This window comes from Hipposideros armiger, unplaced genomic scaffold, assembly GCF_001890085.2.
Source record: "Hipposideros armiger isolate ML-2016 unplaced genomic scaffold, ASM189008v1 scaffold_188, whole genome shotgun sequence".
Classification (NCBI taxonomy): Eukaryota; Metazoa; Chordata; class Mammalia; order Chiroptera; family Hipposideridae; genus Hipposideros; species Hipposideros armiger.
The window spans coordinates 462,970-487,541 of record NW_017731538.1 but is presented as its reverse complement, the minus strand read 5'-3'; the positions used below and the strand labels follow the sequence as shown (position 1 = coordinate 487,541).

At 46.4% G+C, this 24,572-nt stretch overlaps 1 protein-coding gene across 3 annotated transcripts in view; it reads right to left on the bottom strand.

The window, feature by feature from the left end:
* Positions 1 to 24,572, bottom strand: part of LOC109388272 (protein-methionine sulfoxide oxidase MICAL2-like) — a 99,505-nt gene that overhangs the window by 28,844 nt on the left and 46,089 nt on the right. For 2 of the 3 annotated variants that reach the window (XM_019652860.1, XM_019652861.1), the window contains one exon: positions 21,362 to 21,702. In XM_019652860.1, coding sequence (XP_019508405.1) covers positions 21,362 to 21,625 — 264 coding nt within the window. In that variant the 5' untranslated portion in view covers positions 21,626 to 21,702. Of the gene's footprint in view, positions 1 to 21,361; positions 21,703 to 22,172; positions 22,275 to 24,572 lie in introns of those variants that run through there. The other variant, XM_019652862.1, reaches the window with a different exon arrangement.

The window sequence follows — 24,572 nt, the reverse complement described above, 5'->3', positions numbered from 1 at the left end:
TTTTGCAGATTGGACTTGCCCCAGCCATGTGGCTGGTGGCTCCCACACTGGACAGCACAGACCTAGAGGGAGAAAGCAGCTGAGCTCACCCCCACTTGTGAACGGTGCAGACGCAGGAGCAAAAGGCAGCACTGCCCAAGGGTCAGAAGGTATAACAGACAACTTGTGGGGATGCTGGCATAATAGTTTAAGCTTTTCCTTTCATCTCTGAAAACAGCCCCTCCCCACCAACAACCCACCTACCCCAAGGGATGGGGGTGGGGTGGGACAAGTCGGGAGTGAAGAAAGGTATCTATCTGGTAAGGAGAGGTGAAGGGGACGCCAGAGCGAGCCCAGGAGGGTCCCTGGGAAGTCCAGGCAGGCATTGGGGAGTTCCAGGGGCCTTAATGAAGGCAGCACCAACTCTAGGGAAAAAGGCAGAGAGGCGAGGAGTGGCACAGACACAAGACAACTCATCCACGCTCAGGAAACACCCAGTCAGCTCCACCAGCAGCGGCTGATGCAGGGCGGATTCCAGCCCCAGTAACCGCTGAATTTGTACAAAGCCTTCAAAACCACAGCCTCTGAGTCAATCTCGCATCAGATCCAGAGAATCAAAGCCCCTACCTGGGACCACTCAGCAACCATCAGCACATCTGTGGGGGAATTCAAATGGAAGGGCTGGGGGCTTGCCACTGTCTGCACTTCTATTCACTCCTTTGGCCATGACTACCCTGAGAGAATCATTACTGTTCCCAGATGGAGACACAGGAGCATACTAGTAGACACAGCCGGGGTCAGGAGGCATTACTCATCATTTAAAGAAAAAAACTTGACTGAAGCATATAATTCAAAGATAAAACTAAGAGATTTATGTTGAAACATAAACTAATCAATGTTTATATAAGGAACAAGGAACAGAAAACCCTCTACAATTAAAAAGCAAACAGCTCCATGGGGCTAAGAGGAAGGAAGGAGATACGGGGAAGGCAGTGGGGCAGGAAGAGGCCAGCGGTGAGTGACGGAGACAGGAGCAGGGCTCCGGTCACAGGCGAAAAGCAGGCAAGTGCTGTCCCCCTCTGCTCTCAGCCTGGGTCGCTGCTCTGGCAGACTCTCCGAGGAGAAACACCCCTCACCACTCAGGAGCCTCTTGACGAGAATCAGCACCGTGGTAAATCAGGGGCCCCACCAGATCACTTTGGGGACCAGGTTTAGAGGGCAGCCTGGGTGCACAGCCTTGGGGTCTGAGCCTCTCCAGCCCGGCCCCACCCCCTGCAGCTGGTGACTCCAGAAGGGAACCTCCTCTTCGCTGCTGCCTGGGGTTCTATCACCCCTGAACTGCCCAGCCTTCTCAGAGGCAATCAGCTCCCACTCGCCATACCTCCACTAGGCACCTGAGCTCAAGAGAAGTGTAGTCTCTTGTACCGTCTCCCTAATAGGAGCTGTCATCCTCATTTTGCAGATAGATAAACTAAGGTCCAGAGACTGACAGCCAGCCTGTGTGCTTTCTACTCTGTAATAGGCAGAACGAAGAAGATGTGTGTGTGTGTGTAATATAATAACCTTAAAGGGGAAGGTTACATATGTATTTACACACATACACACACACACACACACATATACACAGAGTGTATGTGAAAAGGGTTTTATAAATTATAAAGTATTTTTACAAATGATAGTTATTATTAAATTTACTCTTAATACAGAGAGTACATTATCCTCTAGACAAGCTTATAGACCTACTTTCAAAGAGACTAAAGCCCATTTACAGAGTTCCTTTTAGTATGTAATTCAACTAAGCCAAAAAAAAAAAAGCCATGTCTAACCTCTGCTTCATCCCTGCGTAGGCAAGGTCTTGTTTGTGTTTCAAAACCCACTTTTTAAGCCCTGGCAAACTCTGCGCCTCTTCCCACAGTTTCCAGCAAAAGGGCAGGCCCCAGTTACTCCCATAAAGGAGAGCCCCCCCTGCAGCTGGCTAGAGGGCTTCCACCTCCCACGCTAAGTGGGTAGCATAGGAGACCCTGCCAGTGCCAGGAACCGGGCCCTAGTCAGAGCAACCGGGCCTACCTTCTAGTTCCAGAACTCATCCGCTAAGCACCTACTATGTGCTTGGGAGGATGGGCTGAAAGAAAGGGTAGCATTTCAAAATCTTTGGCAGGATTTTGGAAACAGGGCTGCAGGAGGGGTTGGGATTCAAGTTGAAGGAATTCAGAGGAAGCATTGCAGGGTATCAGGGTGTCACGCTTCGCTTTCTCCAGGCCTCAGAGCTCCTAGATGGGCTTGGACACCCCTGCTGCCTCCCCTGGGAGAGTTGAGCAGCACAGTCAGGCCCCGTTCTCCTCCAGCCTCAGTTTGCTCATCCATGGAATGGCACCAGTAATATCGACACACATTGGAGAGCTGCCAGGAGGCTCCAATCCAGCCCCGGGCTACATAGCAGGGGATGGCCAGACTCTGTCATTTGGACTGGAAGGAAACAGGAGAGGCTTCGAACAAAAGGAAAGGACATGGGCAAGGAAGATCAGTGTGGGGAAGCGCTCTGGAACTAGTCAAGTGTAAATATTTCCTCACTGTTCCCTCCAGCACTAAACAATAGTAATAAGAACCACTATTTACTGAGTGCTCACTGCTGTATCTCCAGCATCTAAAATGTTGCCATTATGATCCTGTTGAATAAAAGTTAATCATTGCTCTCAGCCTTTTCCGAACATGTCATACAAGCAGGAAGAATCTTGAGGGAGGCAGATAAGGAGTCCTTCCCTTGGCCATCAGCCTTTTTATAACTTTCTCGGCCACATGAAGCCATGTAAAGCTCAGAAGACAGAAAGGTTCAGAAGGCCCAGCTAACTGGAGAGAGTCTGAGCATCTAGAGGCTGAGTGATGAGATAACCTCACCAACCGCTGAGGCTTAGCGGGGAATTAGACTATCGGGCCCAGTATGGGTTAGGTACCACTGTTGTTATTAGGCCCCAAATTAAACTCCACCCAATCCCCATCCCCTGACAGACTGAGGTGAGGGATCCCTAAATCATTCTCCCAAGCTCATTCTTGTGTCAGCACAAAAACAGGAAGGCCCAGGAGTGGGCTTGGCTTAATACAACGTCTGGAATGTATTTGTGAAACCTCTTTGAGATCCTAGACAATTTCATCACAAAACCCAAATGTCAGACAGTCTCTGGGACAGACGATGGGGCAGGACACTCAGGAGCGAGGTGTCCCACAGACAGACTGGAGACTGGCCCTTATCTCTCCTGGGCTAGAATTTCAGAGAAGCAGCTGAGCACCAGCTCTGCAGCCTCGGTTGGTAGGTGTGCCACGTGGTTAGGGCCTGTGAGGGAGCCCCCTCTGGGACACAGACACTCGTACTTGGCAACTAGGGAGAAGGCGAACAAGGAGCAGCTCACAGGGCAGGGGGCAGCCAAGGGATAAAGACCCCCATGGTCCAGATTCTTCTTCCCCTGACAAACGGTAATAAGGACCAAGGTGGGTCAGGCACTGCTCTAAGTGCTTCACATATATTAATTTATACAGGTCTCACAATCATCCAATTAGTTGGGTACCATTATCTTCCCCATTTTACAATTGAGAAAATTGAGGCACAGAGAGGTTAAGTTACATGTCAAAGGTCACACAGCATCAGTGAGATGCAAACCCAGGTTGGGCTGACCCCAAAAACCATGCTCGCAGGCACAGCTCCATACCCACACCACTATCCCACTTCTTGGCATAAAAAAGTGAGAGCCTTGAGGTGAGTCTATCTCAGTAGAACCCTTGGAACACCTAACTCTCCTACATCCTGGGTCAAAAAGCTCCCTCTCACCTCAACACTCCCCAGCCAGCATCCTACCAGTGATATTGAAGACACAAGACACACCATCAACCCCTCTTGCCTCACCTTAGTCTCAGAAACATTTTCTTTCTCCCACTCCACATTCTCAAAGGCCTATGCAGAGCACAGGTAGTTAGTTCTGGGCTCGGAGCTGGAGTGGAGACTCTGGGCTGGGACAGGGAGGAAGACATGCAGAGTATGGACAATTTTCCTCCACTGCTATACTCCAAATGGGCGCCTATCAGGCTGAGACTCTAGCCATCATTTTAACAAATAGTGCAGCGATCAGCCGGGCACACCATATATTTTCATCTACTCTACAAATTGAGTTGAAATAAAACATGGTTCCAAGGATCATGTTAAACAACTGGACAGTTAAACAACTGAAAAACAAAACCATAATATATGTCATCTGGACCCAGTGACCACAAAGCCTTTTTTGATTCAGGGCTTAATTAAAAAAAACAAGAAAGGAGCAGGATATGGTTTCATGATGGCATCAAGCCACTTCCCCCACCCCCACTCCGAACTTCCTGTACAAAGAAGCATTCCGTCACTTTAGCACCTTCTCACCAAGACAACAATAGGCTCCATTTTTTTCCGCCTAAGAACAGTCAGCATGAAACAACAGATGGAGAAGCAGGGAGAGTGGACATGGGTCTGCAGGGCCACCGAGGACAATGATTAATGGGTTTCCCAGGTCTGCTATCAGCTGTTCCAGGCGCAGAGTGTAGGGACTGTTCTAAGAACATGTTCCACCACAGGCCCTCTCACAGGCACTCCAGGGATCAGGAGATCGGCCTACGCATTCCCAACCCATGAGCTCAGCCTGGAGGTGAGCCAGGGAAAGTCAAGGTGGACGGAGGAAAGTCCAGGAAAGGTCTAAGAGCCTCTGGTTCTCACTGCTGCTCCAGGAAAGAGGACTGGCAGCCCTGTGGGCATGAAGACACCAGCCCTGACTGGAACAGCAATGGACTGTCTGGCTTGGCCTTAATTAAAAGACACAGGATACAACATACTTAAGAGAGACCTTAGAGAGGCCGTCTACAAAACCTCTCATATCACACAAGAGGAGACGCAACAGAGTAGGGAGGAAGGGAGAGCGGAATTTGGTTTTGAGGACTTCCTACATGCGAGGAATGATCTTTTAAGCCAGTAAGGTATGCTTGAATTCTGCTGCTTGACACATGAGGAAATGGGGACTCAAGCCACTAATGTGATTGGCCCAGGGTCACAAACTATTGTAGTAAGTGGAACAGCAGAGATTTGACCCAGGCCCCTCCCAGGTTCTTCCCAGCATGCCCCACTGCCTCACACAGACAGGCCCTGGCAGCTCTTGACCCCTTGTTCGTAGCCATTTCATTAGACCAGGGATGCTTAACCATTTCTATGCCATGGGTCACTTTGGAAACCCAGTGAAGTCTATGAATACCTTCTCAGAAGAATATCTTTAAACACATAAAACAAAATGTTAACATAGTCCATATACATAGTGATATATTGAATACGATCTGGTTGCAGGTCTGATACCGTACATAATTTCTGAGTAGTGATAAGTGTAAACTAGAGATTGAGATACCTATAACAACCTGCAAAGATACATGAAAATATCTGTGATTTCTATTGGTGACAAAGCCACAGGCTGCCTCCATTCATGACTGGGGGAAATGCTACATTTTAGAGGTTAGTGAAAATAAAGATTTTTTTCCCCCCACATCCAAGTTCACAGCCTCCTAAAGATTAAAAAACCTCTTAACACTACAGATGGAAAATAAGCACATGAAACGATGCTCCCATCATATGTCATCAAGCAAATGCAAATGAAAACAACAACAAGATACCAGTACAGGCCTGTGAGAATGGCCAAAATCTGGAACCCTGACACTACCAAATGCTGGCAAGATTGTGGCGCAACAGGAACTCTCACTCATTGCTGGTGGGCATGCAAAATGGTACAGCCACACTGGAAGACAGTTTGGTGGTTTCTTACAAATCTGATCATATTCTCACCATATGATCCAGCAATCAGGCTCCTTGGTATTTACCTAAAGAATTTGAAAACTTATGTCCACACAAGAACCTGCACAGGGATATTTATAACAGCTTTACTTGTAACTGCCAAAACTTGGAAGCAACCAAAATGGCCGTCAGTAAGAGAATGAATAAACAAACTGTGGTACATCCAGACAATGGAAGCTTATTCAGCCCTTTCTCTGATTATTCAGAGACATGAGCTACTAATTCATGAAAAGACAGTGAGGAAACTTAAATGCATATTATTACTATGTGAAAGAAGCCAAACTGAAAAGACTACCTACTATACGATTCCAACTATAAATAAGACATTCTGGAAAAGGATGTCAAAAAACTATAGAGAAAGTAAAAAAAATGGTTGCCAGGGATTGGGGCAGGGGGAGGGATGAATAGGCAGAGCAGAGAGGCTTTTTAGGGCACAGAAAATACTCTGTGTGAGACCATAGTGATGGATACATTGCATTATACATTTGTCCAATCCCATGGAATGTACAACGCCAAGAAGGAACCCTCATGTAAACTATGGACTGTGGGTGATTATAATGTGTCAGTGTAGGTTCATCAATTGTAATAAATGTACTCTGGTGGGGATGTTGACAAGGGGGAGGCTACATGTGTGGGGCAATAGCATAGGGGAAATCTCTGTACTTTCCCCTCAATTTTGCTGGGAACTTGAAACTGCTATTAAAAAAAAAGAAACAGGAAAAAAAGGGATGCAACCACCATTAAAAACAAAAAAAAACAAAAACACAAAAACATACCATACCAGCATTGCCATTTGAATCTCCAGCATGGGGTACAGTTGTCGACCCTTCCCTTAAACCTCTAGGGTAAAATAGTAAGTTACCATTTACCGAACGCTTATAATGTTGGAGGTTCCCTAATAAGCGAACCTATGACAACTCTTTGAAGTGAGTAATACGACGTGCAATTGACAGATTTGAAAATTTCGGTTTCAAAGCTGAATCTTAAAGTTAGATGCATTTACCTAGTACACATTTGAGTTCCTGGATTATTATAATTGGAGAGATTGCAAAGCAAGCTGTTAACAACTATTTTACTTGAAACTCCCTATTTTAAATCTATGTAAACAAAACAAATGAGATGCTGAAGCTGATACAAGCCTGCGAATGCCATCCTTCACCCCAAATTGCCAACAACTACATCCATCAGAAGGTTCACGGTACCAGGATATTAACTGAGCGCCTCTAATAAGCAAACAGCCAAAACTGAAGTTCTCATTTTTCAGTTCATAAATACAAAGTAACGCTGTTGTCCACCTTAAATATTTCAGGCAGCATTTCTTTTGACAATAAAGGCAAGAATAATGTCTGAGCCCCCTGGATCCTTAAGACCCAATACTAAGTGTTGAAGACATGGTGTGGTTCGAGGTACAATGGACTTCAGATCTCTCTGAGAGTCACTATCTACACTAAAGAACCTCTAACAAAGGTCACTGGCGTGGGCGCTAAAGTCTGGGACCCCTGGTTTTAAGCATTCTTGCATTTTTCCACTCATCCCCTGAAATTCCTGAAATTATTGCCTGAAATTTTATCCCAGTTAAGCCTCTGTCTCCTCATCTGTAAAGTGGGGATGACAATGTCAGCCTTTGACCTCACAGAGTTATGGTGAAAATCAAATCAGATACTGAATGCAAAACTGCTTGTAAGCAGAAAAGCTTTATACCACTGTGATGGATCGCTCAATTCTTAGGACCTCATTCAGTGTGATCCGGAGCCCCAGAGTAAATCTGAGAGGAAGAAATACCAGAGGCTCCTAATGCACTAGAAGGGATCATAAATCCATGCCACCCACACCTGTCGCCGCATTCAGCAGTATCAGCAGGAAGGCCAAGGACGTGCTCTTTATGGAGAACCTTTTTGCCAAGAAAAATATGAAAACACTGGGAGAGTTTGAACGTGTTAATCTTCAGGTTTACAATTCCTTGCAAAGGAGCATGACCCACATTCTCCCCTCCTTCAGAGACCACGGCTCATGGCTACCCCTAGGCGCCTCTCCAAGGAGAGTAATTTCAAGGAGATGGCGACTTCCCATGTCCAGTGTCTGAAAGAGACCACAAGGACGAGGATGCAGAGGTAGTCATGGTCTGGGCTCACTCCAAGACCCCCAGTGAGCCTGAAAAAAGCGTTTCTACTGGTGCAGTGGGAATAAAGCCAGGTTACAGTGGGCTGAGAACAAGAGGGGGATGAAGCCATGGGAGCAAGGAGAACAGAGATGATGTTCCCCAGGAATTTGGTCAAGAAGGGAAGAAGAAACAGAGCTGATGATAACTGGTTTTCATGAGACGTAGGATAGCTACTTAAAGGGACAGGACGGGAGCGTACAGAGGGAGATAGCGGATGGAAACCACTTAGACAGAAAACAGGCTGGCCTTTTTAAGAAGGCTGTCCCGGCAGCACTAAGATGCTCAGCATTGAGCCATCATAACTTGGTCCTGAGACCATCCTGTGGAGCTCTGCTTCTTTCTCCAGCAGCGCCAGGCAGCCCTCGAGGACAGCACAGAGTCAGACCTCGGGAAGCTGCTAAAGATGCCTGCACAGACAGACCACAGGCTTCAGGCTGGGTAAGGGAATGGAGGCAAGGGGCGGCTGGGCTGATGGATGGGGAGAGAAGGGAGGAGCTGGCCAAGGATGAAAACCTAGGTGGGCAGCAGGTTGGATGAGAGTGACACAGTGACAGGAGCAGCAGCTTAGAGTTGTGGTCAGAGATGAGCATTCCAAATGAGAGTTTAGGTGGGGCAGTTCTGGCTGGGGGCAAATCCTAGGTGTGGCCCTGGGAAGGGCTGCTGGGGCCACAACGGTTGAGGGCCTCTGCGGGGAAGGTTTTCAGTAGGCTGGACACTGGCAGTATGGAGACGCTGGCCAGATGCAGTGAGGAGAAGGGGCTGAGAGCAAAGCGGGGAGTGTGGCGAGTACAGGGCAGGTGAGAAGGGAGTTGTGGAACACAGGGGTGGCGAGGTAGGAGACGGGCAGTTCAGGAGGGGCACCAGGCCAGGCTGGAGGTGGAGCTGTCACTTAGCACAGTGCTGGGGAGCCAGGAATTGAAGCAAAGAGCCACCATCTGATCTGTGCTTGAAAGGATGATTCCGCAGGGTCGGCAGCTGGGCTGGGGAGGGAGGATGAAGGGGGAGGGAGGGAAAGCTCTGAGACCTCAGAGGCTGGCAACTGGAATCGCTTAGGTAAGAGCTCACGGCCTCCACCAAAATGGGGGGAGTGGGAATGGAGAGAAGGGGATGAAGATGAATAAACGGGCACAGGAAGGTGCAGCAGGGCCCGACAGCTGATTAGATGTGGGGGTGGAGAGCAGACGGGCGTCCTGGATGACTGAAGGGTTCTGAGCCTTCAGGACTTGCAGAAACAGAGGAGAGAAGCAGGTTTCAGAGAGAAGATGGTGGATGTGGTTCAAAGGTGCCCGAAGGCTATCCTGAAGGTATCCGTAAGGTACCTACGTGAGGTAAATGGGTGCAAGAAGGAGGTAAAGGCCAGAGATATGAAGGTAGCGAGGCATCTTCGTGGGGGCGAGGGGAGTGACAGCTGAGTGTAGCTGAGATTTCTCTCAGGAAGCACACCCAACAGAAGCAAAAGGACTCAGAGAAAAGCCCTTGGGGAACACTAAATATGTCCTATGGAAAAGGAGAAAGAGTGTGAAGACAGCTTTAAAATGTGGGTCCAAAAAAGACGTGTCACAAATCCAATAGGAAAGTTTCAAGGAGCAGGGCATTAACCGTTACCAGGACTTGAAATGCTTTATGAGCTTTGTGCATATAACCTTCACCCCAGCCCTATGAGATAGGAACTGTTGTTGTTGTTGTTTATTATTATTATTAGTTCCATATCATAGATGAAGAAACAGGGGTTCCAAGAGGCACAGTCACACCACTTATTCAGTGAGCCATGGAGCTGGTATTCAAAGTGAGTTCTTGGAATAAAACCCACACTTACTGAAATGGACTACATAAAAGGCGCTCCAGGGATCTGCCTCCTGCCTTCCCCCACCCCCACCCCCATCTCACACCACTCCCCGCCTTGCTCACTTCACTCCTGTCCCCTCTTGGCTGCCTGGCTGCTTCTGCCAACTGGCCACGAGCCCTGGCGTCCCCACCTCATGGCCTTTGCGCTCACTGTCCCCCGTGAACAACCAGTCTTGGCAGGCTGGCTGCTTCTCACTTGGAGATCTAGAAGTCTGGAATTGACATCTCTCCTCCCGTTCTCCCCATCACAACATCCATCACACAATGTCCTTCTTAGGATGACATGACAAAAGTGTCTTTGTGTGTTTCTGTTGTCCCCCAACTAGACAGGAGGACAGCTCCAGGAGTGCAGGGGTCTTCTCTGCTGCCTTCATCCTTCTGTCTGGTGCCCAGCCCAGAGAAGTGGCACTGAGATAGCAGTCACTAAATGAGTGCGTGAAGGAGTAAATTGATGAAAAATACTCCTTCTTGAGTAGTGTTACGTGCTGTGGACATTCGAGGGGATTTTCTCCCTCTGAGAAGACTAAGCCAGAATGTCCAGGTCTGCCGTAACCTGGACAGCAAGGCTGGTTTCAGCCTGGATGTACCTCATCTGCTGGTCTATGGGGTAACAGCGAGCAGCTCCTCTAATTCATGACCAGCACAGGAAGCAATAAATTCCTTCGGGGCCTGAGACGGTTGTTATTCATACAGGGGAGAGACTTGGGTTTACCTTTACTGTTTTCACCTCTGAGATTTCGTAATGCCTTCCATGAGGAAGTCAGATCACGGGACTCTCAGCTTAAAAGTCTCCTGTGAGTTTACATCTCATTCAGAGTAAAAGTCCTTCCAATGGCTCCAAGGCCCACAGACCTGGGCCCCTACTCCCTTCCTAGACCAGTCTCTTTCCACCCTGGCCTGGCTCCTTCCAGCCACATCAGGCTCCTTGCTGTTTCAAGAACCCACTGAGTACACTCACTTGTCAGCATCTGTGCCCGCTGCTGTTTCCTTTGTCTAGAAATCTCTTCCTTCCAAGAGTCACATGCTCAGGTTTTCATTTTCTCTAGGTCTCTGCTCAATGTCCCCATCTCATAGAAGCCTTCCCGGCACATGCAATATAAAACAGTGATCCACCTCTACGGGGGGCACCCATGTCTCCCTCACCTTGCTTTATTTTCTTCCTAACACATACCAACACCACCATCACGCACCCATGCGCGAGCACCCACGCTCACACACTCAGGCCACACACATTTGTTTATTGTCTGTCTCTCACTGAGAAGAATGTAAACTCCAAGAGGGCAGGGATTTTGTCTGTTTTCTTTACTTCTGTATTCCTGATGCCTGGCACATAGTAGACTTTCAAAATGATTTTTTGAATGAATGAATAATTGTGAAAAATTTAATGCAGGGCTGGCAATTTGAAAAATAAGAGTAAGTGGAAACAGCATGGTGGTTCCTCAAAGAGTCAGACACAGAATTACCATATGACCCAGCAATTCTACTCTTAGGTATATACCCAAAACAATTAAAAAGAGGAACCCGAAATGATACTGTTGATAGTGGTCATAGCAGCATTATTCACAATAGCCAAAAGGTGGAAATAACCCGTGTCTCTCAACAGATGAATGGATAAACAGAATGTGGTATAGACATATGATGGAGTATTATTCAGCCTTAAGAGGAAGGAGATTCTGATACATGCCACAACCTTGAGGGCATTATGCTAAGTGAGAAGTCAATCACAGAAACACAAATAGTGTCTGATTCCACTTATATAAGGTACCTAGAGTAGTCAAATTCCATAGAGACAGAGGGTAGAAGGGTGATTGCCAGGGACTGGGGGGAGGGGGAGAGTGGGGAATTATTGTTTAATGGGTACAGTTTGAGAAGTTTCAGTTTGGGTTGATGAAAAAAGTTTGAAAGATGGATGGTGTGATGATTGCATGACTGTGAATGTACTTAATGCCTCTGAACTGTATACTTAAAAACAGTTAAAATGCTAAATTTTATGTTATGTATGTTTTACCATAATTAAAAAAAATATATCACACTTGATTCAGTTATTGGAAAACTTTTAAGTCTGATTGGAATAACCTGGATATGCAAATCTACTTTTTCAACTGTAAAGTTTATGAAACCTAAACACAGATTAAATATTTCTGATTAAAGTTTAGCATCCAAAGTAAGATGTGCTAATAGAGTAAAATACAGACCAGATTTCGAAGGCCTAGTACAAAATGTAAAATATTCTATTAATAACTTTTATAGTGATTGCACATTGAAATAATAATATTTTTTAATTTGTTGGGTTAAATAAAATATATTATTAACATTGAAAAAAGAAAGGAATTATGTTCTGATACATGCTGCCACATGGATGAATCTTCAAAAGATCTTGCTGAGTGATTCCACTTATGAAATATCTAGAATAGGAAAATGTATAGAAACAGAAAGTAGATTAGAAGTTACCAGGTGCTGGGGAGAGGAGAGGAGAGGGAAGTATTGCTTAAGGGTACGAAGGTTCTGTTTCGGGCAATGAAAAACTTTGCAAATAGAAAATGATGATGATTGCACTACACTGTGAATGTAATTAATGTCACTGAATTATACACTAAAAATAGCAAATTTTATGTTGTATACATATTTTACCACAATAAAAAAACATTAGGAATGCAAAAAAAAAAAAAGAAGAGTAAATGGAAGAGTTCACTTTAAAGGTAGAGAGAGCAATAAACAGCTGTGTAGTAAGTGTTGGTGTGCCAGCTCTTCAGGTAAAAGGGTAAAGGAAACTTCCTTGACTTGTTTTGCAGATTTGGACTTAAAGGAATTGTCCCAGGTACGTTTCTCAGATTTAGACAGCTTTCCCTGGAGAGAGGACCCGAGAATAAAAATATTGCCACTGCCTGCTGCATTCCCATGGACAAATCTTTGGTGACAGCTTGTTACCCTGCATTTATATCTCTTATAGCACCTAAGAGGGCATATGGGGTATGACAGGGGGCAGTAGAATATGTTACATATAGCTGAAGGCTCTGAAATGAGAACACATTTGGTTTTTCTTTCCAAGAAGCTGCATAAGAAGTTTAAGCTGAGTAGTTCTTATGTAATATAATTTTATATATCATGCATCAAAGAACACATGTAAAAAGTATTATATTTACAACTCACTCCCCTTAAGCACACACTTCTTTAACTACATATGTTAGGTAGTATAATATTTTCCTTGGTGTACATATATGTTAAACATATTCTGTAGAGAGCTGCTAGCTCATGGCGGACCGCCCTACATCACCTGAGGTCTGTGAGGTCTCCTACTTGATCTCTTAACAACAACTCATTTGCTGAAAGGCCAGGTAGGAAAAGATCCAGCTGCTGAACCTGCCGGCATCTGGTTCTCTTGAACACAGTCTGAGTTCTTCTTCAGCCCAGTCCGGCTTCCTCCCCAGTTCCTTTCACGGGTATGGATTGCCAGTGAACATTTTACGCTACAAATACCTTCTAAGCATCTGCTTTTGAAGAGCTCAACCTGAGGCGAATACCTACTGTGCATCAGACTTGATCCTAGGTGCTGGGGAATCAGCAAAAACCAGAGAGATTCAAAGTCCTGTCCTAATATTTTAATGGGGTTCCTGGGATCGCCCTTGCCTACGTGATAAGGCAATGTTTGCAGCTAGTGCAGCCCCTACCTTCCAGCTGACCCTGAAGCAGATGTAACGGCCGCTGTAGAGGGGAAGAAGTATGAGAGAAAGCCTAGAGCTGCACTACAATCCAAAATCCACGAGTCACACGGGGCTGTGTGAGCATTTGAAATGTGGCTAGTCTGCAGTGACGCGGACAGTGACACACACATAGAATTTCAGAGACTTAATGCAAAAGAACATAAAATATCTCAATAATAATTTTTATATTGGCTACATGTTGAAATGCTAGTATTGTGGATATGTTAGGTTTAATAAAATACATTATTAAAATCCATTTCACCATTTTTTTACCCTTTTTAAATGTAGCTGCTAGAAAATGTTAAATTACGTATGTGGCTTGCATTATACTTTTATTGGCCAGCACTGGCCTAGAGAATTGCAGAGAATATAGCCACTGAGGCTCCAGCCACCGTCTCTCTCCTGACACCTGGATAAAAAATAACCTATTTGCTGCAGTTTCTGAAGTCGGGTTGCAGGTACTTGCGGCTGAGTGCAGGCCTTACTGATTCAGAGGGGAGAACGACCTAAAGGCTGGGCTCCGTGAACCGCCCAGGACCTGACCTGCGGTGGCCGGAGGCTGAACTCAGCCTGGAGCCTCACCCAGCTAAGTAGGAGGTAAACAGATATATTAACACTAAGTACAAAATTCCCTGCCATGGCATATACTGCGCTCCAAGATATTTTTTTTTTTTAATCGTGAAAAAAAGTAAAGCAGAGCAAGCGTCTCAGATGAGCAGGAAAGAGGGCAGCCAGGGGATCCCTCCCAGTCTGGGAAGCAGAGCACGAACCGGCTTCATGGCTTCCTTTTGCCCTGCCCCAAGTACACATTTATTTGGGTAATCTTAGCCAGAGATTCCCTGAGGCCTTGTACAACCCTGGGTGGGCCAGGAACAGCAAGAGGGTTTTCTTTTTTTTCCTCTAAGTAAAAGAAGGCCCAGCCCTTCAGCCTCCCAGGCCTATTGGCCAATTTCCCTGTCTCCCTTGGAAGCTCCACACATAGCCAGATGCTAGTCAAAGCCCAGACAAGGCTGCGGTCATGGTCCCCACGCCACAGGAAAAGGATGCTCAGGGAGCAATGCTCTGATGCGAACTTGGACAGATGCTTAAATAAGGCAATAAAGGGATTGGCTGGTACTGGCTTCTGCAAACCCACCCTCAAGGCCTGGAAATACCAGGACTCACCCAGCACAGCTCCGGAAAGAAGAACGATGTCTGTTACATTACAGAGTACACCATTTGTACAGCTCCAGGAAGAAGCTTCTTGAGCTGCAGAGTTCATTCATCTAGTCCCTGAGCAGCTTCCCTGTGCCAAGCCCTGTGCTGGGTGCTTGAGATCCAGGGATGAGCCAGACATAGTCCCTGTCCACAGGTTGCTCACAGTGAGTGTGAAAGAGTAAAAAAAAAAAAAAGCAATCAATGCAGGACGCTGACGTGCGAGATCTGAGAGGACCAGAGTCTGGGAGCCCACATGGAGCAGCACCAAACCTAGACTGGGGGTGGGATAAAGAAGGAAAAAGTGGAGAAGAGTTCAGGGAGGACTCCTGGGAGGAGGTGATGCTTGCTTAAACTCAATCATAAAGGGAACAATTTAGCTAGGCCAGGAAGGGGCCCCTTTTCAGTACAAACAGTACTGGGCCCTCAAAGATCCTCCCTAGGCCAGGCTCTAAAAGCTCCCATTCGCTGATAGAATATAGGATACACTTGTATTTGTTGTTCTTTTAAAGAACATTTCACCTTCATTGACAAAGAGAACTTAATGAAACCATGTATATGCAACAATGCTTTTTCAACTATAAAGCACGAAGCAATGTTGAGTGGACACAGTAATGACATTGCTGTGACTGTAATTGTTACAGGGGTGGCAGTAATCCCCACCATATTCCTGCTGGACTGCTCTTCACTCAGTGGCCCCATTCAAGGCCACCCAGCCCAGACTCCAAGACTCAGAGCGTGTCCACCCCAATGATTCCTCAGCAAGGTCAAGGAAATCCAAGTATCCAATATCCCACTGTGGTAGTTCCCTCTTAGAGAAGGACTCCTCCGATCATTCTCCAGCACTACTGAGGGAGTGTCCGCTGGAAGAACCCCCGGGGAGGAGACCTTGACAATACCTATAATATTGTTATTGCCATGCACATAGCCTTTGACTCCGACATTCTCAGTCTATCCCGTAGCAATGCTTTCACGTGCATACAAAGCATGTGTGAGGAAGTATACTGCAGCACTGTTTAAAATGGCAATCGACTGGAAACAATCCAAGCAGTTAAATAACTTGCGATCCAGCCGCAAAATGGGAAGCCATAAAAAGCTGTGAAAATAATAAAACGGTTAGAGCCTTATGTACTGATATAAAACAATCTCCAAGATATATTTGTGAGTAAATAAAGCAAGATACACAACAAATATGTAAAAAAAATTCTATTAAAAAGAGATGCACACATCCATATGCACTCATACACACATGTGTGCACATACACACGCATGCATGCACGCACATATAGAGACTTCCAGGAACGATACGCTGGAAATGGGACAGTAGTGGCCTCTCGCAAGGGGACCTGGGAGCCTGTGGAAGACAGTTGACAGTATATTTTCTTGCCCTGCTTGAATTATTTTTCTATCGTGAGCATGCATTTCTTTTTTAACTAAAGAAAACTAATTAGTCATTTTCTTAAAAAGACAAAGAGGTCTTTATTTATAAATGTATTTATAAAATGAACCACAGTGAACCCAGATTAACCACTTCTTACGAAGACAGCCAACAGTGAGGTTTTTTTCATCTCAGTTTAATATTGTTAGGAATTGATTTTACTCAAGCTCATATGTAATATCCAACACACACATTCATGCAAACCCCCCACACTCCATGTGAAGTTGTGATGTAGTAATTAACACAACTGAATTGATAATCTAGGCTTGACCATGTCTAATGTAGCAGTGCCAGGAGTCCATTGTCAGGTAAGTCGACAAATGAAAAGTTCATCCAAGCTTTTTGTTCAACTGGGATGGAATTTCACACCCCAGAGACTATCTTCTGTTCTACTAGTTTTGTCTGCAACTGTCCATATTAGGCAAAGTGGTACTTGGCATGGCCCGGCAGTGCTGCGAAGCCTGGCTTTGGGGGCTGTGGTGGGTGATTTCAGAGGTCCGGAATGTCAGATAGGCTTATCTAGGCCAGGAGATAGCAGCCTTCCTCTCCCAGCGTCAGCCCTCTCAATCTCCCACCCTGCCTCACTCTGTAGCTCAGAAATCACGTAATGAGTTGGGCCACATGCACTATGCAGCCTTGGCTACCCCTCAACGGAGGAGCCACTGCAGAGGCAAAAAGGAGCAAGGGTCATGTTCAGGAGCAAAAGGTGTGGGGTGACCCTGCTGGACGCTCACAAAATACAGACATTTCCTTTTCACAAGTTGATACAAGAGTCTTCATTATACAGGCTAGCCCCATTTCTGCTGGTGACAAAAGAGTCCGTGACTCATTTCCTGCACGCGAGTTTTTATGACAATGCTACACAAATGCCTTCTGGCCTAAACTGATTACTCATAGTCACTGAGCCACCCTAGGGAGGGTGGTGGAATGAACCCTGGATTGGGAATCGGGGCTCATACTCCAGTTCCTCTGCTTGACTGCAGGACCCCCTCTTCACAGTTGGACCCTGGAAGCCTTTGTGTCTGGTGTCCTCCTGCCAGCCATCCACTCACCTCTCTCTCTGGCTCTCACCCTCTCACATGTCCCCACATGCACCTTCAGTCCCATTTCATGAACACACTCTACCTAGATTTTATCTCTCTGCCTGTGTTCCCTCTGGCTCTTTCCTCAGCAATGTAAGGCAAACTCCTACTCATCTGTCAAGCCCGAAATCATACCTCCTCTTCCAGGAAGCATTCCCGGACTATCCCAGTCACACGTACTCCTGCAGAACCGTGTACACACCTCTCTCACAGCACTTAGGATATTACTGATAATAATGGCTAAACACTTACTGATCACTTACTATGTACCAGGCAGCATTCTACTTACTTAATCCTCACAGTAAGTCCATGAAATACCATTATCATCCTCATTTTACAGAGAATGCTACTGAGGATCAGAGATTTATTTTAGTAAGTTGCCGAAGGCCATAGAGCTATTAAGTGGCTGATAGATGCCTAGATAAGTGCCTGGCACATAGTAGCTGCTCAATAATTATATGACTCATAAATGGTTAAGTGACTAAATACAGAAATAATGACATTTCTGTCTCTTCTATAAAAGTTCAAGTAAGAACTACTTCTTATTAACCTTTCAAACCATCTCCCCTGTCAAACACCTACTAAGGTGTAGGGCACTGGAAATATCTCATGAATGAATAAACAAAAGAATATATGAGCAAACCAGTAAATAGAGCCCAAATCCTGGGCAATGTCACCCATTAGTTTTAGCTAAACAGCTTCAGCTTGCTGGGCCCCTGTTTGTCACCTATCAAATGCAGGAATTGTACACAACATTCTCTCAAGTACCTTCTAGCATTAAAGGTACATATCAAATAAACGATCAGACTCTGTGATTTTGCGATTCGGGTAATTCCCATACCTAATTATGTATTGCATTTTCTTTTACATTGTTTTTCCCAGGAAAGTTACACAACTGAATGTGGCATATGATCCAGGTACTACCCTAATACAGAGCCCATATTCATCTCGAAAGAGTTCATTTGGCCTGATCCTTGGTTCACTGCATTCTTACCCAAACAGACCACGCCCAGGGAAAGAATTATTAAGTGCCTGACCAAACCCTCATAAATAATAATCAATAATGAACAATGACTCCAAGTTAGATTATGCAATTGGCATCTAAGTCACCGCTGTAATCACCTTGCAGTTCTTTCCCCTATCCTCTGGCACCTGGAACAGGAGAAGCCTTCTTCTCCAAACAGAGGTCATAGTCTGCACCCACCATCATCACACACACACACACACACACACACACACACACACACACTGCTGGCATGAAGGGAACAGCACAGTGCTTAGCGCATGGTAGCGGCTGATAAATGCTCATGAAATTCTGAAGCTCAGATCCACTCCAGATGGTGCTGCGATGTGTGTCCACATCAACGCAAGGTGGGAGTCCTGGCTGAACTTTGTTCATTCTCACCCTACCTGTGGCTAATCAGGAGCATGGCTACGTGCCTAGGACCTGCCACACCTGTGTGCCATGGCGTAGCATTAGAGCTCAGCCACGTGTATGCTATGCCCGGCATTTCTTGTTGGGCTGATGCTCAGTGTAAATGGCTATACCGAAGGATACCTGAATAAGGGGTGTGAGCAAGACAGTGCCTGTTCACGTCGGAAGAGCGGGAGGACCATTTTCTCTGTTTTGCTTGACTCACAGCAAAGAGTATAAGCTGAGCACTAACCATCCACATGAGAGGGCCGGTATGGAGAGGGCCTGTGCCATAACTGGAACGCAAATAAACAAACAGTCACCGTAGAGGACACCTGTTGTTTATCTGTCTCGCGCCTTCATGTCCCTGAGGACCTGCTCCTCCCTCCTGTCAATCATGTGATGTTGAAAGGGCTGCCAAAGACAGCAGTAGCCAGCTCCATTGATTTTGGCCACAATAACTGGCCCAGAAGTAGATCCTTCCCTGAGATTTTATTTCAATATCGAGCAGGCAGAGAAAGATTCTAGCCTTTTCGGTCACAGAGCTATAAAGATATGGACTAGATACTAACAACATAGAGAAAATCTATTTGCAGGAGGGGAGAATAGCACCAACACAGAGCTAAATATTCTAGAGGTAGATGGAAGAAGAGGGAATGGGTCAGACTTTGAGAGTCTGGACCAGGATGTTTATACGAATTACTGTTTATATGAATTGCTGATTTCCCTCTTTTCTTTAGCTTAGTTTGAGCGGCCAAAGTGGCCTAGCACAGTCATGATGATGCTTAGAGTGTATTTTCAAGTGCATTTTCTATTCTCCAGGTAGTTTTTATGAGATAGGCTACCACACATTTGAAATGTCTTTGTTCTTTCTCCTAAGAAAGGCGTAAAAATTCCTGGGCAAGAGTTGCTCTTCCTCAGCATCACTAACTAAAGATGTTCACCCTTCCACTTTGTATCTCAGGCATCAATGGTGACCTGCCAACCAGAGGATGTGACGACTCTCCTATTTCAAGCCATCAAACCTCATAAAATAGGGGCTGGCCAGACAGGTGATTTTTGAAAGGACATTTACTTGGTGGTCAGCCCTCCATTCCATCCCTTTGCTGGCTGACTCCCGCTGAAGGTCTGTCTTCAGGTCGCCAAGAGAGTTCTCTCAGCGGGTAGGAACTGTTGAGTGTATGGGGCAACGCGTTTCCTAGCAAGACCTCTGAAAACCTTCCCTGAGAAAACATATTGCAGCCCAGCGACCTGATTTCTATGGGACCTATTTAAAAGAAAGCCACCTTATGTAATTACTGAGAAGGGTAATGCTTTTACAGCTCAAAGATCCCCCCGCCCTTCAAGTTTAAAGAGCTGCCCAGTGAACTGTGAAGCATGAATTTACAACAACTAGGAAGGGTGGTGCTGGGCGGGGGTGGCACCTAGGATTCTGATCTCACTCCTTTCTCCCCCTCTTTTTCTTGAACACTTCTGTCTCCTCTGTGTATGGCTGAAGCTTGGCAGGTTATGGGCAGGTACTGCCTGGGAGGCTAGTATGCCCTGGGCTGAAGCAATTGGTCTGTTTCATCCTGATGCAATGCTCTTCCCATGCCCTGTACAGTTGTGCATCCCAGGCTCAGAGGAGCTTGGCAGCTGTCTCCCCTGGGGGCAAGGGAAAGCAGCCATATCCCACGGTGGACTCAACGGCTCCTCATCACCAAAACAAACACACAACAGTCCTGATTGCCATGGAGAGTTCAATCCTCTTGTCTGGGATTGGCACCGCCTAGAATTCCAAGGGCTCTGACTGAGCTATCTTCTGTGAGGTCTAAATACAGCACACTCACTTTTAACCTAAACATACAGCCTGGACCAGTGCCCAGGGCTGACAGCCCCCAAGGCCCAGCAGGGAAGTCTTGACTTCTGGCTGCCCATTCAGCAATGGGCATTGCAGAGATATCAGAGATGTGACGTGCTGGTCAGCCCCATGGTCACAGATGTTGCCTATGGCCAAACAGTGGGGGACATGATCAGCTTGTGGAGGGTTAACTACAAGGATGATACTGAGCAGAGCGATGCATTCTGGGGGGAGGGGGTGGGGAGGTGGAGAATGTGGAAGTGTGAGGAGGAAGAGAAAGGGAGGAAATGGCAGTAAGGACCAAAGACCTGTTTCTTAGCCAATGAAAGCCGGAGGAGCTTTCTAAAATGTTTGCTCCCAGAGGAACACAACTCTCTAATTATGCCTCTCCATGGAATTTAGGGCTTAAGCCCTAGAATCAGACAGACCAAGGTTGTCCTCTAACCATGTGATCTTGGGCAGGAACATTGACTCTACAGTTTCCATATCTCTAAAATGGCCCTATGGACGACCGTGGGTGTTCAACGAAACCATGTCTGTAGTAAAGTGCCTAGCACATCGAAGTTGCTCAATAAATAGTAGCTACTAGAAGCAGTAGCAGCAGAAGTAGGATAACGTCAGCCTTGGAGAGGGTATTTTCTCTGCCTTGGAGAGGGTACAAAAGAGTTGCTGAGGCCACCGTGCTAAAATGGAAACACCCAACCAGGATAAGCTGGGCACATACAGACAAAGAAAACCTTCAACTGAGCGGGACGTTCAAACGCACCCATACCTGTTAAGAAGCTTAAGATGTCAAAATGGCAATAGCTTCCTACCCTCTCAAGAAGGGTAAGAAACGTCCACACAGGGGTTCCCTTACCTTGGTGTTCGTACATGACTTCCCTCGCTTATATTCTTTGTGGGATCCACGCTTATCCAGCTTGTACCACAGGGCTTTGGCCTTCCAGGTGGTCACCTTGGACTTGAGCTTGGAATAAAAGTTTCTGTGGTCTAAAGGGTCTATGTCCAGGTGTCGTGTGAGGATGTTGAAGGCCTGGAGGGCGCCTTTGCACGTGGAAGCCTGGACGAAGTTCTCGAAGACCTGCCCAGCCTGGATCTGCTTCTCGTCCTCGTGTTCCCCCATGTTTCAGGAGCTGCGTGGAGCAGCGGTGTGGAGAGGCTGGAGGTGGACACCATGAAGTACCCGGAGAAACGTCACACCTGCAAAGGTAGGTGGAGGCAGAGGTGAGCTCTGAGGGCGGGGTGGGGATGGGTGCTGAGGGGTAAAAATAAAATTCCTTTAAGACACTGAATATAAGACTTGATGATACTAAACACAAACCATCTATAGAGAATGTACAGTCATACCTTCTAACCTGGTAATGCTGCCTTGCTGACAATGTCTTTCTCCCCAGCACCCCACTCTTCCCGCTGGATGAAGAGAACCAAAGCTATATCATGGCAAAGGTCAACATTACCTGGTCAATGTTACTGTGAGCCAGATGGTTGTAGAAATAGTAACCAGTAAAAGTGAAAAAGCAGGAAAGCACTCTAGATTTAGCACCATTAAAAACCTAGAACTCTTGCTGCAAATTGGTTGCCTTAATATAATGTAACCTGGCCACATAATATTAGTACACAGACCAAAAAAATCCAAACACATGCCTCCATGGGTTTCATGACCATCTTACCTATGGTTAGACATCAATTTTTAAGTCTTCTTTTGTTGGTTGCCAGAGAGCAGGTCTTTCCCCCATACAGACAACAGACAGCAACTTCTCAAAACTTCTCTCTATTCCTGGCATCTGCTGAATGCACAGCATCGGCCTCCATCAGACACGGAGAAAGACAGGAAGACACGTGGGTCTCCTCCTGATGTACAGAAAGAGCCTGTGCTTTGTAAGCCCAAGCTGTGAGCTATTTGGAACAAGTGATGGAAGGAAAAATGTGATGGGTGTTCATTCGCATCACAAAAATAGCTTGCCTGGGTTTTGGCCATCGTCCTTTCTCTCTGTACCACTCTAACCTCAGGCATTTCTTAAGAAAGTCATTTAAGTTTCAAAGGAACAAAAATAAAATTAGAGCTGATTTTCCAAAGCACTAGCTATTTTCCCAGAATCCAAAGCTAGTGCAAGAAGACAAGCATGGAGGAGCTAGGACTGGCCCAGCTGTGAGGGGGGTGCAGGGGACTTGAGAGGGTCTGCAAATAAGAAGACACAGCACATCAAGCTCCCGCAGACAGACCAGGCAGGAGGAGGTCAGCAAACACAGAGACAAGGCCCTCGGGCTGGGCCACTTCCTACTTTCCAGATGGGAATGCTATTATGGATGCATTTGGACTGCAGACTGACTTTATAATGCTAAAAGCAGAGACCAGTGTTTATCTTCTCCCGTAATCCTTTATTTATTCATTCAGCAACAATTGCTAGAGTCTTAGTGAGAGCCATGTATCACCCTAGGTGCTGGGATACAGAGATGGGGCCTAGGGAGGAAGGCATGCCCATAAAGAGTTGATTAGAAGACAACAGGCAAGCGCTTGTAGAATATGAACACAGTGCATGCAAGCCCACAGCAAGTGTCCAACAGTAGAGTCTAGAGGAGTCCAGAGGCACCATGAGAGGGAAATGCCAAAATGCTACAATTTTAGGAAGGCAATGGATTTTATTAGAAGACTGGGGAATGGACATTTCAGGCAAAGGGAACACCATACAAAGGTGTGATTCTGGAAAGAGCCAGTACAGCTGCGGAATGACAGCAAGTTCAAGGTGTCAGGAATTAAGGTCTCATGACAAGGTGTGGGGCGAGGGTGGGGGTGGGGGTCATCCAGGGCAGATCGTGGAGGGGACCTAGCTTCTCCAGTGGGCTGTGGGGTGTGGGAGATGGAGCAGCAGCTGAGACAAGTCTTTGGGAAGATGAGCTGGCAGATTGCAGACTGGAGAAGGAGGCATCTAAGGGGCTGGCCAGGAGACAATGAAGAAAGCAGCTGGGAGAGCAAGGGGAAAAGCTCACACATGAATGTTATATGGCAGCCTGGCCGGGAACCGCCTATAAGGAGCAGCCTGCTGGGGGGAAGACAAGGTCTCCAGACACCAGACACCCAGATGCTGACGGATGAGGGGTATAGTATAGGACCCCTCCCTTTCCTCTTTCCCTGGCAGCTTCCAACATGCCTGGCACCATACTCGGCTGAAGAGAGAGTAGCATATTCCTGCTCCTGGCCTAGCCAAGTTCTACTCCTCAGTCAGGCCTCCATCCTCCATAAGAACTTACGTGGCTGCTCTGGTCCCCACAGCTCAACAAATTCAACAGACTTGGAAAACTGGCTCTGAGCTTGGCCTGGCACTAATAAAACATGGAGTCACAGATGCTCTCTCAGCTTCTTTAATGTCCTCAATGCTCACTTGGGCATCACTCACATAAACACCACCTCCTGCTGTGTTTTAACCTCCCATCCCCAGCCAAGACTTGCCACCCAGACAGCATAACAGAGAGCAAGACCAATTTGCTTTTCAGAGTGGATTAACATCCTCAGTCTTCATCTTTGGAACCATTTCCCTGCCCAAGATTGAATAAAGGCCACAGAAACTGATTCACAAATACAAAGCTATTTGAATTCAACTGGTATCCTGCAGTCCTTTCTGAAGATAGGCAGATGGTACAGAGAAAAAAACCACAGGCTTTGGGGCTATTAGAGCTCAAGTCCAAAGCTCAGCGTGGCCCCTCGCTGGCCTCACACAAGCTGTGTAAATTCTGAGCCTCAGTGTCTTTTTTTGTAAGAGACAGGTGATAACCTGCACCTTGCAGGGTTGCTGTGAAGGGCAAGATACACATGCGATAGCAGAGCCTGGCCTTGGGAGGCACTCAGTAGATGTGGAAATGCACACTGCATCCAGCACACGAGGAGAGTTTATATCTGGGGAAGGCACCAGTTTGAAAAACAGTTTTGTAAATCCATTCTCCAAGCTGCCAACTCCTCCTTGTCTAACACGGTGAACTGTTAAGAGATATCAAGCCAGACCTGACTGCCAGAGAATCATTTACAAACTGGAAGAACCTGTCTCCTCCCAACCCCAGCTGCCTCCCTTCCAACC